This window comes from Alosa sapidissima, chromosome 14 (genome assembly GCF_018492685.1).
Source record: "Alosa sapidissima isolate fAloSap1 chromosome 14, fAloSap1.pri, whole genome shotgun sequence".
NCBI lineage: Eukaryota > Metazoa > Chordata > Actinopteri > Clupeiformes > Clupeidae > Alosa > Alosa sapidissima.
In genome coordinates this window covers 3365612-3384759 of record NC_055970.1, presented here as the reverse complement: position 1 = coordinate 3384759, position 19148 = coordinate 3365612, and the positions used below count along the sequence as shown (strand labels likewise).

The 19148-nt window shown below is 40.6% G+C and overlaps 1 protein-coding gene across 6 annotated transcripts; it reads right to left on the bottom strand.

Annotated features, from left to right (window-relative positions):
* Positions 1-166: 166 nt before the first annotated feature.
* LOC121681253 (transmembrane protein 107-like) lies at positions 167-5580 on the bottom strand. 6 transcript variants are annotated; one of them, XR_006022040.1, is made up of 7 exons: positions 5412-5580; positions 4854-5003; positions 4573-4640; positions 2439-2539; positions 1130-1226; positions 891-1000; positions 167-787 (listed from the first exon to the last, which is right to left on the bottom strand). XR_006022040.1 is itself a non-coding variant. In XM_042060882.1 (7 exons), exons 2-7 carry the CDS (start codon positions 4938-4940, stop codon positions 735-737), a joined length of 450 nt encoding a protein of 149 aa, XP_041916816.1. In that variant the 5' UTR covers positions 4941-5003; positions 5412-5580; the 3' UTR covers positions 167-734. The 6 variants fall into 6 exon arrangements, 4 of the variants coding, with proteins under 4 accessions (XP_041916816.1, XP_041916817.1, XP_041916818.1 ...); XR_006022041.1 differs by having other exon boundaries at positions 911-1000; XM_042060882.1 differs by lacking the exon at positions 891-1000 and adding an exon at positions 1946-2042 and having other exon boundaries at positions 1130-1173.
* Between the last annotated feature and the right edge of the window lie 13568 nt (positions 5581-19148).

The following is a 19148-nucleotide window of genomic DNA, read 5'->3' as shown; positions in this document are numbered from 1 at the left end:
AGTTAGCAAACAACCTTTGGTTGACCGCCGAGGATTTCAAATGCAACCGTTGTTAAATCCGATTGGCTCCTTTTTCTTCTTCTTTACATTTTTAATGGCGGGTTACGCCCATAGACAGAGCGCATACCGCCACCTACTGGTACAGAAAAGAAACCTTCTGTGCTCTTACTATGATAAGTATCAATCTGCAGAAATCAACCAGGCTTTCAACACTTGACTTCTTCCCCGAAATATATTTACGATACGATACGATTACGATTTATATATACGATATTGCTTTTGTGCTGTTCAGTGACAACACAATACAACACTTGATCATGAAGAACGAAAAAATGTTTTTTTTATACAAAAGTGTTTATTTAAACATTAAAGGGACAAAGAAAAGAATACAAAACAAATCACACAGAGCATACAATAAATTGTAAACATATGCTAAACAACTGGGGGGTATTCCAAGTATGTGGTTTAGTGACAAACCTGGGGAAGTTAACTCAGAGTAAGTGGTAAATCTCCTAATAGAAGAAGCTGTATGGCTTCATTCTCCTAACAAAACAATGACATAGGGCTCTTGTTGTAGGAGGTTTACCACTTACTCTGAGTTAACTTACCCAGGTTTGTCACTAAAGCACGTACTTGGAATACCCCCCTGATTGTACTGTCAATCACTGTCATGATGTGGTTGTCATATTTTAAAGAAACAGCTGTTGTATTAATAACTCAGAGGGGCTTCTTTTTTAACCCAAAGACAGCAAAGAAGAGAACAAGCTCCACCAGGGCTGGAAACACACTGGGAAAGACACAAACATACACGTATAGGATTAGAACAATTTGTGTACGAGTTGTTTACATTAATGTGCCAATGTGTATATGATGTGCATCTTGCATTATACTTTATATCTGGATGTCTGACCAGTACAATTCTTGTTCATTGCAGTTTCAATTCTTAAAGGGGACAGATTTTCACTTGTTTTTCCTGTTCATTACTTGGATGTGAATCTGACTGCAATGAGACAACAGAATAAACTACTTCAAGAGTCCCACTTTCAGATGTAAAACCCCTGACACTTAGGAAGACATATCCAGCTATCATATCTGTTGACACCAGACCAAATTTGACTTTGACACAAACCTGCAAAAGGCAAAAATGAACCAGTAGGTCCAGCACTGCCACTTCTGGAACACAAAGAAGGACAGACAGATAGACGCGCTGCAGTGGGCTGCCAGGGCTGGTCTGATCGTCAGGGAAACCGTATGGTAAACATGCCATGGGTCATGCCATGGACTTTTGAGCCCCCTTGTTGCATATAAGATTATGTTCTGCTTTCTTGCTTTAGTTTTCACCACACCATTTTGACCAGTTCACTGAGTAATCCTCAGAGTATAGCCAACTTTATGAACAACTAAAGAGAAAGTGTTAGAGTGTGTGACGGAGTGCCGTCACTACGGTTGAGTATGTGCTCAACGAGCCTGGCCCTTTGGCATTGCGGTCAAACTGCACGTTTAGTACACCCGAGACCCGGCCACTGGCACGAAGGGCTGTGTGATGGTTGAGTATGCGCTCTGACTGCCATACCAACGAACGGTCGTTTAGGTTTGAGGCCAAGTGGGGTGACTGCTCTCTCCCTTTGCTGCAGTGTGCTATAGTCAATTAGCCTGGTTTACACCAGACCGTCACTCAAATCTCAATCACATTTGAGAGTGGGTCTGGACAGGTTTCATTGACTTACGACTTAACCGTTACCAGCAGTGAAATTAAACTTAAACTGGTGCATCAATGAAGTGCAGCAAGCACATCTTTCTTGTAAACGGAGGTTTTAAATGCCATTGTTCACTCAATTCCAAAGAAAATACACGTCCAAACTGTTTTTGTCTATCAGCGCACTCATTGGTTGTGTTGAATGCACTGCTCTGTCATCACAGTTATGACTACCTTTGCCTTACTGACCTGCAGAAGGCAAAGATCCACCAATAGATGTCACAGGTCCACTGCTCAAAGAGAAAAAAGAGAAGGGCAACTGAAGCGCTTGCATGGCAGCCAATAGCTAATATTTGGAGCACAAGACATAGGAGTCAGGGAACTTTAACAGAAAGGTTGAGTCTTCAAAGCCTATTCAACTTCATCAGTAACATTATTTTGTAAATCAGCTGTATACAATTTACTAATTTAATTGATGAATGTGAAGGAGTTGGGTAGCTGTTGGAATTGACCTTGCAATGCATCTCTAAAGGACTCGGATCATAATTGTAATGTTTGACCGGATGTTTTAGTTTTTCATATGGGAATCAATCTCAGCTTATTAACACACTCAAATGTGACAAAGCATCTGCTTGTATGTGGTAGTACAATTACTTGATAGATTTGTGCTTCAGGAAATCCACTCAAGGCTTACATAATATTTGATTAATAAAGGCAGTACCACTGGACATAAAAAGGATACAAAGGAGCCCTTGGCTGCTGTTAAACATAGATACTCCTGAGAAAAACCCAGACAGTTCTATGAAAAACAGGCCAAGAGTGACAGACAGTCCTATCACCAACCTGTTAGGAGTGAAAAGATAAAAATCATGTTTTGAATGCAATTCAAACTGATGGCAAGACAAACTTCACGTCACTAAAGAGGAAGACCCACATAGGGCCAGTTTACATGTTTTTAGAATGCATCTTGGGTGATACGATCACAAGTGGTCAGCCGAGACACATCACTGTTTACACATGTATTCAAGGAGCACAGAGATGTTGCAGACCACTGGTGTTTAGATTCCGCCAACATCATAGTCATTAGAACTCCTGTTGTCCGGGATGCAATAATGCAATGCAATCAGAATGCATAAGCGTTTACACTACAAAAGATATGTAGTCAAATGCATCTCAGACCACCTCAACAAGTGGTTTAAGTGATCTTGATGATTGTATACACTTGTATTTCGAACAGACCACTTGAGATCGGATCTTTTCGGGATGCATTTTAAAAACAAATGTAAACGTGGTCATAGGCTACATTTACACCATCAGTTAAATGTGACCCAATTCCAATATTTTTGGTCATAGGTGGCATGATTCCGATGCACAGCATGAATGTGTAAACAGTAAAAAAGCACATGGATACTGATATTTTCAGATCGGTTTCAGGCCTCATTCATATGTGGAAATAAATCAGATATGAATCGGTTATGTGCCAATGCGACTGTCATCTACACAGATCAGATATTCCCGTCATTTTCAACTTGCACATCATTGAAAGTATCCAACATATATTACCTTTTCGCATTTGCATTAGCCTACACGTAACATTGTTTTCACATGCTCAACTGGCAGAACAGTGAAATTAAAATTAAAATACAAATGGAAAATCTGCAATAAGCACTCTCCATTTTCTTTTTCGCCTTTAAATAGAATCAGTAGCCTATTTGGCAGACTTCTCAATATATTCCCCTATTGTGCGCATGCAGGTTATCGCAAATGTTAAGCAAATTAGTGAACCACATAAACACAGATAGGCTGATAAGGGCCACTTTCAAACGTAGATGCAAACAGGCAGTCAAAAAAAAACAAAAAAAAAAACATATATATAGGCAAAAAAATATAGGCAAAAAAATCTGAACTGTGCATGCAAGGACTGCCAGTGTAAATGTATCCATACACAATTCAAGTCAAAACAAGCAAAGAAAACCATAATTTTGGTCTACTCTGCTCCCACCTACTTAAATGCTCTCTTTAAGGCTTGGTGTAAGGCATGTTAAGCACGCCATATACTCAACGGAGTGGTCACTGTGTGCGCAAGATGTGACGTCACCAGAGAAGAAACTTCACATGTTTTGGAGCAAGTGAGTTAATTAGCCTATTAGGTTTATTTAGGATGTGGACTATACAGAGTTCCAACATGTCGCGCTGCTATTGTTTGATGTTATCCTCTGTTACTTTATGAATGAACTTTAGCAAAAATGTCGTGCCTGATGCCACTAGGTAATAAAAAAAGAGTGGTGCATAACCTCCCGATGCGCTGCTGAAATTCGGCAGTGGGTCATTTTGACATCACACTGGCGTGCACTGACCACTACGTTCAGTATACTTGACCCTTTCCCCTCGGACGCTGCGGTTCTCCAAGGAACGTCATCAGGCACTGCCGCCCCTACAAACACTGCAATCCAGACTATTTTCAGTTGTAGTCAGCCGATGGTGGAACGACCTGCCAAGTACCACCAAAAAGATCTCTTCCGCTGGTAGCTCCTGTCCTAATACTTATACAATATAACACAACTTACAACACCTAACACACATTTACCATGCACTTCCCTCTCTTACCTCCTTCTTCTTCTACACTTTGACTGGTACTTATACCGTCTGCACTCTCATCCTCTAGTAATAGGCTAGTATTGATTGCAGTATTGATTAATTAATGCCTACCTACCTAAGGTCTCCTCTGCACACACAGCTTGAATGTTATTCCTCGTTTTGGATAAATGCGTCTGCTAGATGAATAAATTAAATAATGTGTTCTACATACTAAATTGCAGCTTGCTGGGGTTATTATGGAGTAAATTGAAACAAATGTCAGTTGTAAGATCACTCACCTAGTGTCCTCCTGATCATATTCCTCTTTTGTAAACTGCAAGGGCAAAGAAGCCCTAACATTGTTTTCCTGTGAGAAAATCAGGTCGTGATGAGTTATTATAACAAGACATGTCTGGACTGGTACACTCATTTATGAAGTGACTAACAATTAAATGACCAGCACACAATAGTCACTGTTTGCAAAAATGAGTTGGGTATCTTCGGATTCGAAGTTTTATTCAAGTCAGTGTGTCAATCAGGAATCGAATTATTTCAGTGTGGTTTGAGGATTTGTGCCTACCCTTGACCAAAATATGGTGATGACAATGACGAGGTGGGCTATGAGTGTGAGGAAACGCGCGGGGACAAGGCTGCTGATCACCGACATAGTGATGGCTCCAAGGCGGGTCTGTCAGTCACACCAAAGGCATTGGAGCATCCTCCCCTGCAACTGCAGATTATACGAACAATTTCATAAATGATATTTGGACTTGCATGCATCTAGAAGCTATTAATCTCTTGCTAAACGTTTGAAGCAACAGGTGGCTGCTGCTGACTGTCGCATGTAGTTTACAAGAACATCCTGTTAGCTTCAATGATTGTGATATTAGGCCTACTTAAGATATCATAATTTATCTAGCGTTAAAGCCTAACATTAGGCTACGTGACTGAGATATAAGCAGGAAATAAAAGGGGTAAAACTTAAATCCAATGCAAACGACAAAATATTAACTTAATGACGTTGCCAGTCAAGCTAGCAAACGCTAACTTGTATTGTTTATAACTATCGCTAGTAACGTTATAGATAACAGTTACGCTGACGCTTATTTAGGAAGAGAACATTACATTGTATATATACCTGGTGTCTTAATAATGGCTCCAAAAAACGTTACCAACAACAGCGCGGGTTTATGTAGAAATCTCATAGACGCTAGCTAACGTTGCATAAACAAAACCCCTACGCTACGCGACGACGCGTTGCTAAGACCAACAGCAGGAGCCAGCAAAATCTGTCTTCAAACTAAAAGTCTTCTCCCTCTCAACGCCCTCTAGTTTGGGAAAAGGCATGTTGGCTGCAGACAGTATTTAGGCATATTGTATCGTGTGGTAGATAGAAATAGACTACAATAGCACAATGGAATGCACGTTTATTCGTGAATTTGATCAATGGGATTTAATAATCAGTACTGGGGTTTATTGGGAGAGCGGTGTGAGGTTAGAATGGGGATGAAGCAGTTGATGGGCAGTTTTTTTTTTTAACTCATCCCAAATGCAGTAGGCCTACACTGTCGGCTGCAGTTCTCGGCCACCTTCGAAACCAAGAACTGGTGTTCATCCTAAATGTGGATTGGAAATGGATCACGTTAGAACATGTTTCTGTTTGCAGCCAGGAAATCGGGCTGCTGTAGTGTTCTCCGGCTGATGCTAATTTTGGACTGTGCTTACCAGCAAAAGTGACGATGGCTGCAGATTTTGTTGTTTTTCCTTCACCAGTCTGCAGTACTTTAAGACTGCTTTGGTTATGTTATTCTTCTAAGAGATATAAAGTAAATTTGCCTAAATAATTACATTCCGTAGACTGCTTAACCAAAATATGTGAATGAATTGCATTAAATGTTATTAATCTCTGGTAATGCCTAACAACAACAAATAGGAGATAAATGTTGCCCAACTTTTGAGCCATAAAATATGACCTTTGCATAATGTTCTTACCTGAAAAGTACCACCGAAGGGAATTTGTTTATAGCTGTTGGTGTTTATGTCTGACCTGGTTTTTGTTACAGACAGGCCTATCTTAGGCTCTCTTGGATAAAGCTCCTGAAGTATCTTCCAGGTGAAGTGGAAAATATACTGTTGAGAGAAAATCAGGTAAGTGAAGGTGTTTTCATACATCCTAATGTTCTCTGATTTAACAAATAAACTAATCTCATCTGCCTAATCGTCTGATCAGCATAACCTCTTTCACAGATGCCTAACCTTGAGATAGTCATATTTCGTGAGGGTTTTGAGGTGCTGTCCATGAATCTCCAGAAAGTATTCGGAGGGACAGGGGGCTGTCAGTTGGGCCCGGTCCATTGGGCCCCGTCCAAGATCACAGACATCCCAGATCTCCTGAAGAGCAGAGAGAACCATCTCTTCCATGTCAGAAAGATGTTGAGGGGAGTCCATGATGGCTTTACATCTCCTCTTCTCCTCCTTGTGGAGTGACTTCTTGGTGGTAATGGCTTTCTTCTGGGGAATGGATGTTTTCAGCCTTGTTTGCAACTTCACAGCATTTCCCTGATCACATTCTTGCTTCGGGGTACCTTAGGGTGGCTGGATTCAAATTCATCAGTAGGTAGGTCATCCTGAGGCTGCTGGCTAAACCTCACAAGAGATTTTTCACCAGTGTGATCCTTTGTTGTCACGGGTAGATCAGCCTAATGGTGGAAAGTATGATGGAAGAACTAAAGGATTGTTCGAGGTGTACTCTAGTACTAAGCTACTGCAATTAGACATGGAACATTGATGAGGAAAGTTAGCACTCACCAGTGTCTCGTGGATAGTTAACACAGTATCTGGCACAAACTGAGTGGCCTCTTCATTCTGAGTGTTCCGTTCGTCCTCACTTGTGGACTCAGTGGGCTCAGACACTTCTTTTATGTCACAGGAGTCATTGCCACTCTCCATTTCACGCTCAAGACAGATCTCACTGTGCTCCACATTCAGCTTCAAGTCTTCCTCTGGCAGTTGGTGTGTTGCCTGCTCAGGCAATAAACTCAAAGTGTCCACACACCCCAGTGTATCCTTGCCATCTTTCATATCAGTGGCAGTGCGGTCTTTCAGAAGCTGAGGAGGAATAGATTAAATTATTGTGAGCTAATAGAGTGTTGTTTTTCTGAGAGGGCTATGAGGACCAAAACAAGTGTGAACTTACTGGTGTGGCCAAGGTGCAAGAAAGTGTTACATCAGTCGAAAGCTCTATGGCCTTTGGCTCCTTTACTTCCTCTTTAGTATCTTTCCCAGTGTGTTCCAGGAGTTCAGAAACCTCCTCTGTGGCGTTCTCAGAGTCCTGCTTATCATGAACCTGATGCTCCTCACTAAGGGGCCGTTTACACGAAACCGCCGGGTGAATTTTCTCTTACCGCTTTCACACCTTTAACGACACCGGCAAGAAAAAACCTTGTGTGTACACACAGAGGTGTAACCGGCTAAATGTGCTGTAGTGCATATGCCAGACCAGTCGATGGCGCCACGATAGTTTCACGATAATTTTGCGTGAATCGCGTAGTAGAAAACATTGTTGAAACAGTTTGTAACTGTACGTACACACCGCCACCGACTTGAGCTTTCAAAGAAGCTCTGGTCGCTCTGTCAAGGACGCTTGTCAAAAAAGTCCAGGGAAGCTTTGGCCGCTCTGACGTGACAGCATTTTACGTTCCATCGTGTTCTATCTTAATACTTCCGTCTATTCGATTGGTTGCTGGTCGTTGGACGCTGAACCGCATCATAGCTCATTACCATAAAGTTGACTGACTTTCAACTTTCTGCTTGATGCTCAAGTCACTCAAGACGGCCAAAACGCGACGCCGACGGATTTGACGCTTCTGGCAGCTGAGAGAAGCTGGCTTCCATTGAAAATGAATGACTTCCTGACTCTTTGGAAGCTCAAGTCGGCGGCGGTGTGTACGTACAGTTAAGCCAGGGCTATGGTTAAGCAGTCGCATGAAATAAGGAGACTACAGACAATTCGGTTTTCAATTGTTAAACTAATAAAGTTCATTTTCAAGGTATGTGACTGCTATGTGAAATTTCAAATGCTTAGCCTACGCATTGCATTAGGTCTGAGCACCACTGGAGAAAACACTAACATGCAGTAAGCTAACGTTTAGCTGAGTTAAGCTAACGTGTGCTTTTAACTTAGCCACTAAAGGCTGATAGGCTACATTGTGCACATAAATCATGACAGGGGAAAGAAAAACATTTTAATATGATAAATAAATGCTTTGGTTTGTTTTGACAAGCAGCATGTCAGGTCGAGTGCCGTGGCTATGTCGTCATAAAGTTGCCGGCTTCGCACCTACAGGCGGCTACACGGCTACACGGTTTCAAAAGTTCCCACTTCGGAAGCCAGTTTCAAAAGCTATCGGTTTCAGTCTCCTAAACTGCCGGCGTTGTGTACACGCAAGGCGTAACCGTTAACCGAAAACCGGCGTCGTGTAAACGGCACCTAAGATGCTGACCAGAGGCCATCTCTACAGCCGTAGAGAGGCCTACCTCCTGCTGAGGAGATGTCAGAGAGGAATCAGTGTCCCCAAGATGTTGTTCAGTGTCCATAACAGCAGCAACTTCATCTACACGTTCATCCTGGGACTGCTGAGAAAATGGTAAATGTGCGTTAATCAATGTGTGTGACATAGCACCGCCTAGCTACAGAACATTCTGTTGATGTTTGTAAATGCAAATAACTTTTACAGAAAGACACTTACTGGAGTTGCAAGGGAGGAGGATATCTCAGTCTTGGACAAAACCTCAAGTTTGTCTTCCTTAAGAAGCTCCGAAACTTTCTCAGTGGCGCTAATGGTGTTCGCTTTATTATGGCACTGAAGTTCCATACTGACCTCCCGATCAGAGGCCGTCTCTGCAGCCGAACAGTGGCCTACCTCCTGCTGAGTTGGTACCAGAGTGGACTCCGTGTCCCCAACATGTCTCAGGAACTTTACTGAAGCATTCAACTTGGGCCTGCTGACAAAAAATGGCACATTTCTGTCAATCACTATTTAATCATGGCAGTTTAACAATATTGAAGAAAATAATTTAAAAATCTATTTAAGTTTACGGAGATAAAAATAACAGTCAAAAAGAGTTGCAAGGGAAGAGGAAAACTTAGTTTTGATCAAAAGCTGTTGGTCCACAAGTTTCTCTGTGTTGAGGAGCTCTGAAACCTCCTCAGTGTTCAGTGTTCTGATGAGACTGATGCTTCTCACTGACCTCCTGATCAGAGCTCATCTCTGCAGCCGTAGAGTGGCCTTCGTCCTGCTGAGATGGTGCCAAAGAGGACTCCGTGTCAAGGATCAAAACATTCAATGATTCAGGGAGACGCACAGAAGTTTAATAAACACCACTTCCGTGATGGAAGAAAACTCAGACGTGAACGAAACCTGTTGGGCCTCCAGTTTATTATTAGATTGATGTTCCTCATTGACCTCCTGATCAGAGGCCATGTCTGCAGCCGCAGAGTGGCCTTCCTCCTGCTGAGATGGTGCTGTGGTGATGTGTGAGATGGTGACTCAGTGTCCTTTGGCATCCATCACAGGAAATTTACTGATGCATTCATCCTGGGCATGCGGATAGAAATGGCCCTGTGTCATTATTTTGTACAGCACTATAGCACCCCCCACCGAAAGACAAGTGTACTATCAAAATCAAGATTCAGGGAGATACACAGAACTTTCACAAGAAACATCAGTTACTAGAGGTGTATTTGAAGAACTATCCGTTGTGGGCAAAACCTGTTGGGCCTCCAGTTTTTCATCCTTAAGAAGTTCTGAAACCTCCTCAGTGTTCACAGTGTTCTGATGAGACTGATGCTTCTCACTGACCTCCTGATCAGAGCTTGTCTCTGCAGCCATACAATGGCCTTCCTCCTGCTGAGATGGTGCCAAATAGGACTAAGTGTCAAGGATCAAAACATTCAAGGATTCAGGGATACACACAGAACTTTGACAAGAAACACCACATACTGGAGTTGTGATGGAAGAATGCACAGCCGTGAACAAAACCTGTTGGGCCTCCAGTTTCTTATGCTTAAGAATCTCAGGAACCTACTCAGTGGTATTATTGGCGGCTTCTTTAGTGGCCTTCCTCCTGCTGAGATGGTGCTGATGTCTGAGATGGTGACTCAGTGTTCCCAACTTCTCCTTTGGGGTCCATCACAAGAATTTCATGGACGCATTCATCCTGGGCCTGCAGATAGAAATGGCTCAGTGCCATTATTGTGTATAACCAGGGGTGAAAGTAAGCCGGTACTGGCCGGTACGGAGTACCACTAAAATATTTGGAGAGGGTACGCCGTATTGGAAAGAAAACTATACTGTCTCTGAAAAATATAGCACTTTCAGCATGACAACACAACTCCTAACGTCAAATTACCAGAAGCAACACGTTTCCCCCAAAATATATTTCATATACATCGTTCTGAACTGTATCTGAATTGTGTCTAAACCTCCCGTGCAGCTGGACAGACAACGAGCAAGCTATAGCGCGCGTACAGTAGCCTACAGTAATTGCGCCAACGTGCACTGGTATCCAAAGTGTTTTAGCAGACGGACGTTTCTTGGAAAGTCTCCCAAATAAAAAAAAACATACAGGCTAAAGAAAAATATGTTGATGTTTCAATAGCCTATTCTGGTTTTATGTGTGCAGTGTTTCGCTGGAGAGACAGGAGACAGACAGTGCGTGTACGGCTTAACCAGATCTTGCGCAGCAATAATGAAAGTGTTTTAGCGGACAGAAGTATGTTGCAGTCTCCCAAATAAAAAGGCATGACTCAAAGAAACGTGTTTCATGATATACAGTAGCCTATATAAAAAAAATTGATTGGAAGTGGGAGCGAGCAGAGTAACTAGGTTAAATAAATAAATAAATGTTGAAATTAAGTGTTTGCAATTTATTCATAATCAAAAACAGATGCAGGTGGGTTAAAGAGTGATACTAGAGTGATAAGAAGTCCTAGTGAATGCTTGATAAGTAGACTATAATACAGTAAATAAACAAATAAATAAATAATAAATAATTAGGCTAAATGAAATTTTCGGCGCGCGCTCTGGGTGCGTATTATAACTCTATATCATAGTACCACCAAGAAATAAAAACTACTTTCACCCCTGTGTATAACACTATAGCACCCTGTAGGAAAAGACGTGGGTGCTATCAAATTGCCCAAAGATTCAGGGAAATACACAGAACTTTGACAGGAAACACCACTTACTAGAGGTGTATTAGAAGAAGAGTCCATTGTGGACAAAAGCTGTTGTGCCTCCAGTGTCCCATCCTTAAGAAGCTTTGACAACTCTTCAGTGGCTTTCTCAGTGTCCTTATTATGAAAGTCAGGAGGCTTCTGGTGATACCTGTCTCTTCCAGGGACATTCCCAGATACAGTGGGGGTTATCAATGTAGAACCCCCCTTGCTGAGCTTACTGACACCAATGGCACACTTCTCAGGGTGTACAATTCTCATCCACTGAGTGTATCTTTTCTCATTTGTTTTCTTCAGTTCAGATTGGGTAATTTTCCCAAATTTATGGTTTTCTGCAGTCATGGTTAAATACAGTAATTTTAATGACGCAATTAACATTTTTGTTTTTGCTTGCCAACATGTGTGTCAGAGCCTGGTGATTCTTGTGAGTTTTATTCTGTAGTCCACACTGCTTTAAGACTTCTTTAGTGATGGTGTCCTTGAAAATATAAGTTTATTAATGCCATGACCATATTCACTATCTACGTACTGTCACATGTAACTAAGAAAACAATAATACTGTATTCATTCTATTTACCCTGCCAATATTATATTCTTTTGCGTTTCTATGTCCTGTTTTATGATAAATCAGATTATTTTGTTTTCTCTTATTAATGTTTTTGTGGCTGTTAGATTTTGTCCTTGATTCATCAGATTGTGTCTCAGATGGTATTGGATAAATCTTAAGGTGCATCCAGGCAAGTTGAAACGCATACTTTACAAGAAAAAGAAAAAATAGCTTCATGTCAACACAGTAATTATTTTTCACACATTATCTGCTTGAATAAATAATGTACACTACATAATTCATTGATCAGCTCTGTAGTTGCAGAATCTCCCAGCACTATCAGATATTGTCTTGTAGAGATGGCTCACCTTGAGATAGTCCTCTTTTATGCTGGTTCCAAGGTGCTGTCCATTGTCTTTCAGATAGAATTCAAAGGGGCGGGGGTCAGGCAGCTTGGACAGATTCTTTGGGCCCTGTCCAAGTTAATAGACTTGCCATATCTCCTCAACAGCAGAGATCACTATCTTTTCCCTCTCACGAGGCTGTTGAGGAGACTCCACGCTGGCTTTACTCTCCTCTTTTCTTCTTTTTGCTGGAAGTAACAGTCTTTTTCTGAGGAACAGATGTCATCTGCTTTTTGTGTTCCTTCATAGCCTGTCAGGCCCGGGGTAAGTAATCGGGAGAATTCCCGGTGGGCCACTTCACTTCACTGGGCCGGTCAAGGAAAAACATATTTGTCACGTTAGTCTATCATCTCTTAAAGTAGGAACTCAACTGGTAACCAAGGTTTAGTTAAAAGGGTATTTCTTTTTTAGTATATTTTTTGGCCTTTTGCCTTTATTTGGATAGGACACTGAAGATTGACAGGAAGTGAGTGGGAGAGAGAGAGAGAGAGATGGGGTGGGATCGGGATATGACTGCAGGTCGGATTCAAACCCGGGTCCCACAAGTCCCCACAACCCATGGGGACTTGGACCCGTACATGGTATGGACGCTGTAGCCTTTTGCGCCTTATAGCGCCCCCCTTAAAATATTATTTTTGTGTATGCTTAAAGTAACTGCCATCACATTGCAAAGTCTAAGCATGAACCTTATGTTCTGTTTATAGTTATGCTTTTATAATATCCATACAAGCTGAGTCTCACAATTGAAAGTTGAAAATCAAGGAAGCTCACATGCAGAACATGTACGAACCATTTGTTTTGTATCATTCTCTCACTTTGCAAAGATAATACAATTGTATTGTTCTTGGGGGCTCCTGTATTTTTTGCATCAAAAGCATATTAAAATATCCAACAGAATATATACTTCTCATTGGCACACAGAAATCCACAAATTCCTCAATAGGTTTTTAGAAATGGGGAGTAAAGGGGCAAGTACGAAACTGTACACAGGCACTTGTAAAAGTACACAATTTACACAGGTACACTATGGCTTACCTGAAGTCTATTTTTAGTGCTAAGTCTCAGACTGATTGAGGTTCTTTTTTCAAGAATGTGTGTGGGTATTACCAATTACTGTTGTTTTTTGTTTTGTTTTGCATTTTGAATGTATATGTGTTTTACCAATGATCACAGAAAGAGATTTCATTTTTGAACAAAGTGTGTGAAACCGTATGTAGTGTTTTGCAATAATTGTGTTGCAGAATTGCAAACAAAGTGCAAAGCAGAACATGTGTTTTCAGGTACGGTTATTCTGTTTAAGGTATGGTTACAACAACTTTAGGTTTTGAGGCTTTGGTCTATGCATGCATTTTTAGGGCCCTATTGTAGGCCTATACACCTGGCGCCAAGCATGAAGCAAGGTGTATTCTTATCTTACACCCAATACAGTTCCTTGATACTTTGCATACAAATATACAACATGTACTGTAAGCCCATAATTATTGATTCTCGTGCCAATTATTAAGTACAGAGGTTCACATTTGCAATCAATGAAAAAAATATAAATACATTGAGATGCCAAACTCAACCTGTCTTGCTGATTCTGATTTTTGCCTTAATTGAGTTTAATATATTCTGAATGCAGAGGTGGAAAGTAACGAAATACATTTACTCACGTTACTGTATTGAGTAGTTTTCTGTGTATTTTGTATTTTTTAAGTAGTTTATAAAATCGGTATTTTAAATTTTACTTGATTACATTTTGAGTGAAGTATTGTACTTCGCTACATCAAAAATCCCATCCGTTACTTGCGTAAAAAAAAAGTTAAGACTAACGAAAACGGAAAGGGAGAGAAAAAATCGCGCCCTAAAGCACTAGTGATGATGATCAGCATGTAGCCTACAACAGGATATGAATCAAGCTGGCGCCATGCAGTCTTTCTGAAAGTGATGGAGACTGGATCACGAAATGCATCAGATTAGCCTAACCTATGAAAGTGTATTTTCCGCTATTCCAATCGGTTGTCTCAGTTTGTTTTAGCACTAATGATTGCGGAGATATTTAAGCAAACACCATGGGATTTTGTGTTTTGACGTTTGTGCTCACCTTTCTTTGGAAAGAAGTTTATTAGCAGTTGTTTCCCCTCATTTTGATGTCTCTCTTTTTCCTGTTTTGGCCTTTGTTTTTAGTAACCTGACTTGGCTTTCTTGGAGAAAGACATTGCATCAGCAGCGAAACAATTAGCGGTCCACTACTAGCGATGCTCAACTAAATAAACAAAAGATAGGCCTAGACTACCTTATGAATTGTGCAGGCGGACTAAACCATTAGCTCTTTAACAAGGGAGCGTGAGAGTGACCTTACACAGTTTTCACTATGATTTGTATACAAAATTCAGTCAAACTTTAAATTTCGTCTGACATTCATTTTGACATTTAATTTGGAAGTTAAAATATTCAGGTAAAATAAATATATGGTGGAAATAAGTATTGAACGCTTTTTTTTTTTTTTTTTCAGTAATTAGCCTAAACTTCCAGTGAGTCTATTCGAAATTTTCACCACACATTATATTAACACACATATAAAAAATCCAAACATAAGAGTTTTGTGTATTAAAGTGGAATGACACAGGAAAAAAGTATTGAACGTGCCTACTGAAATTTCTTCAATACTTTGTGGAAAAGCCTTTGTAAAGACAGCTTCAAGACATTTCCTGTATGACAAAACTTATTGGTCGCAGTATCAGGTCTGATTTTGGCCCATTGTTCTAAACAGATTCCAGGGGTCCCTCTTGTGAATCCTGATCTTTACTATTTAATTGAATTGGCTGCCTTCAAGTCTTTCTGGAGCTTTCTCCGAGTGGTCCTTGGCTCTTGGAATTGACTATCCTTCTGTCTCCCTGGTCAGAAATATTACGAGGAGATCCTGTGCATGGCTGGTTGATGATGCAGTGATGTTTCTTCCACTTGCAGATAATGGCTCCCATGCTGCTTACTGGAAGATTCTGATGTTTTGAAATGCATCTGTAACCAGTTTCATTGATATGTTTTGCAACAATAAGGTTGCAAAGGTCTTGGGAGAGCTTTTTGCTTTTATCCATCATGAAATGTTTCTTGTGTGACACCTTGGTAATGAAAAACCTTTTTATAGCCTATCAATATGTAGGCTACTAACCAAGCTTATATTAATTTGCACAGATAGAAAGGATAACTACTCTCTATACAGATTCCAGCTCGTTCCTTCCCTTTCCTTGCCTTAGTGCTTTTTCTTAGCGTGTTCAATACTTTTGCCCTGTGTTATTCCACTTCATTACATGACTCTACTTATGGAGTTGTTTGGATTTTTTATGTGTGGATTACCTGAGTTATTACTAATGCCTGGTGAAAATGTTGTGCCCCCTGTATTCCACTTTTCACGTGCTGGATTACTGTTCACTGCAAAGCGACCCAAGGATGAGTGCAACTAACTTAAAATCAACTACTGCTCAAACTTAAAGGAGAACTCCGGTGATTTTTCACATAGATCTCCATTTCTCAACGTCCTTTTCAGGCAAGTACCTCCACTCGGCGGCCATATTGCAACACTTTTTGAGCACTTATCGTGCATCTATTTCAGCAGAAATGCGTGTGCGTAAGGCTTCACAACACCAATCTTGCTCCAGCAGCGAGATCACAACAGATGATTGGCACGATGTCTTCACAGCACACCACATGATTGGCTCAATGTATTTTACAACACACCACATGATTGGCTCAATGTATTCACATGTCGACGTTTTGCCGCGGAAGGGTTGTGATATGTGTAGACATATGATGTGTAGACAACTGCCATATTGGCGTTACAAACTAACCCCATGCATTACTATGGAGGATTTTTTGAGTGCTGTATCTCCTCATTAGAAAGTCTTTGGTAAAACTGGTTGTTCTGGTACCCAAAAAAAAAGTAACTAAGTAACTTTTACTTAAAGTACATTTTAAATGAACTACTTTTTACTTTTACTTGAGTACATTTTCAGATCGGTATTTTAACTTGTACTTGAGTAATATTTCATCAAGGTATTGGTAGTTTTACTTGAGTACAATATTTTCATACTTTTTCCACCTCTGTTTGAATGTCATATTTAATGGAATAAATGAATGATTGAAATAAATCAAAATGGAAAATTCACAATTGCTATTAGATGTGAAACTAGATGTACCGCATAGCGGTACAAAATATGACCGCCGCTCAGTCCTGTACATCCGTTCCGCGGAAATAAAGCACACTTCAATTTGTCTCCATATTTTACTCCATCCCCCACTCTTGAAACTTTTGTGTATGCTTGTTTGGCATGCCTGAGTGTGTGTGTGCGGCTGCACAGAAAGTAGCCTACTGGTGCTGAAAAGGTGAATAGATTGTAGAATAGCCAAAGAAGATGTAGCATTGTTATAAAACCTTTAAAATCTCTAAACAATCACAAGTAGGGCAGTTCATCACAGTTCATCCATTGCAACTGGATTGATGAAAGGTCACTTACACCTGTAGGCTACATTGTATTTGGGAAAAGCAAAAGGTATCAGCATAATGTTATTTATTTATTTTTTTTTTAATGTATTTTTAAACAAAAACATCTCTGCCAGTTCCATGCCGTTTTCAACAGCTATCAAAAACAAAGGTCATTTTTGGATGGATGGATTTTTTGTGAATGTTTCTTCTTCTACATAAGATTTTAGTCATCTTTAGTTCATGTAATACTTTATTGTCAATGCACAAATTAAGTAACAGTAGTCTGAAACGTTATTGTTAATGCACAAATTAAGTAACAGTAGCCTAGTCTGAAACGAAATGCTGTTTTACATCTAACCAGTGGTGCAAATAACTGACATGTCCAAATGGGCCTTGATGAAATGCGTCGCTAGACTGTTCATACACATTTTAACGGGCCAAAGTTGAAGAGCTTTTGTCCGTTATTGTTAGTGCAAATATAGGCTGATTCATGTTCCCTTGCATTGTTTAACTGAGGTCCATGGCTAGTCTGGCTTTCATCAGACCAAGCTCAATCTTTTAAGAAATCAAAAAATAAATAGCGGCAGATCAGGCTGGGTTCACCCAGCCTAGTCCATAGGCACCCGATATTGTTTAATTTTCCGATTGAGATACACGCTCTGGCTATTTTAAATGCAAAAATGCATCAGGGAGTTATGACAAAACGGTAACTAACAAACTAGATCCTAATAGAAAGCTGTTAGCTTCCCTAAGCTACAGGTAGGATTATAAGGTAGGCCTATTTACAACATAAATTGTCAATAGGCTATGCTGGCGACACAAATAAAATCTCCTTTGGAAACCAATGGCTTACGCCTTACAGTATCAAGCGGACTTAAACTGTCATATCGTGGCGAAAAGTTGTAATAACATTCACGCAGCTCCATGAGTCAAGGAAAGCGCGAATGAAGTAGCCACTTCTAAATGGGACCCACTACACAGTAGCTTAAGGTGTTTTGCTAAAGCAGCTGTAATGAAATGAAGGTGTCATTGTTTGGATACTTCACACACACGTGCTTTTTAATTTCACAGACTACAACTACCAAGCTGGAATCAAAGCACATCGATTCCCCTCTCACACCCTGCACGCACTTAAAACAAAATAAACAGGTGTCTCAGTCTCACGCATGTATAGGCAAAACTGTATCAGACCGGTGTAACGTTGGTAAATCGCACAGAATGATTTTGTAGCACGTGCAATAAATGACAGTCGAAAGATACAAACAGTGCTGCTATACATTTGCTTGGTATAACCGCATTTATAGTTTTCTACAAATGCAATAAATCAAATGCCTCCATCACTCAACCAACGCTAATGGTAACATTACCTAGGTCCTTATTGATATTACAAGATTAACGTACCTGCAGTAAAAACCAAGCATGTCCGATAAACATCCTCAGATTTATTTCGGCTTCAAGAAGAAATGGGAATTACACTTCATGTGAACATCGTCCTATCCTTATTAGATGTTCGCTGTGGTAAATTACAGTCCTTGTATGAAGCGTCCATTGTTTTTTCCAACCCACTTTTAACTTCCAACAAAATTACGTCTCACTGCAACGATGCGCCATCTAGTGGACAAACGACTACTTCTCGCCAATACTGAAAATGCAGCCATGATGATGAAGATGAATATTTATTTTGGCTTTCTTTTAATCCTACTGATTTTCATTTTTTACCCTGGGGGGGCAAATCACAAATTAGTGATTATGAGCCAGGTTGATGTGGGCCCTTGAGACCAACATACCATAAAAGATTCACAGAGAACTGTGTCTGCCCTACCCTCCTTTCGGGGGTCCAGTCCAGCGGGGGGGGGGCTACAGATCAAAACGAAGAATGACGGTTCCATGCTATCCATGTGGGGGTACATGCCCACCAAGTTTTGTGTACCCCGGTCTTTCAGTGTCCCGGGAATCCTTGTTGGTGTACGTCACTAAATGTACACACAAATTATTTTATTGTAAGGCCCCCCATGAACGAAAGTACACAAAACTTGGCGTGCATTCGGAGGGTGTCATAATGATCCTACACTTTTAATTTCGTGCAGTTTTGACCTTGTCAGCCAGAGATATTGTGATGAAAACACCTAATTTTTTGCTTTTTAATTTTTAACTAGGTGGCGCTATACATGAAATAAGTGGTAATGGGATGGGTTGACATGCCCCCTTAAGACCAACATACA

What these genes read in the sequence shown, in the direction of transcription:
- LOC121681253 (XM_042060882.1), bottom strand. Translation starts at nt 4,940, where the DNA reads ATGTCGGTGATCAGCAGCCTTGTCCCCGCGCGTTTCCTCACACTCATA. An exon ending in TATGATCAGGAGGACACTAG is followed by an intron (nt 2,540 to 4,572) that starts GTGAGTGATCTT and finishes CACTCCTAACAG; the next exon opens with GTTGGTGATAGGACTGTCTG. An exon ending in TTCATTTTTGCCTTTTGCAG is followed by an intron (nt 788 to 1,129) that starts GTTTGTGTCAAA and finishes TGTCTTTCCCAG; the next exon opens with TGTGTTTCCAGCCCTGGTGG.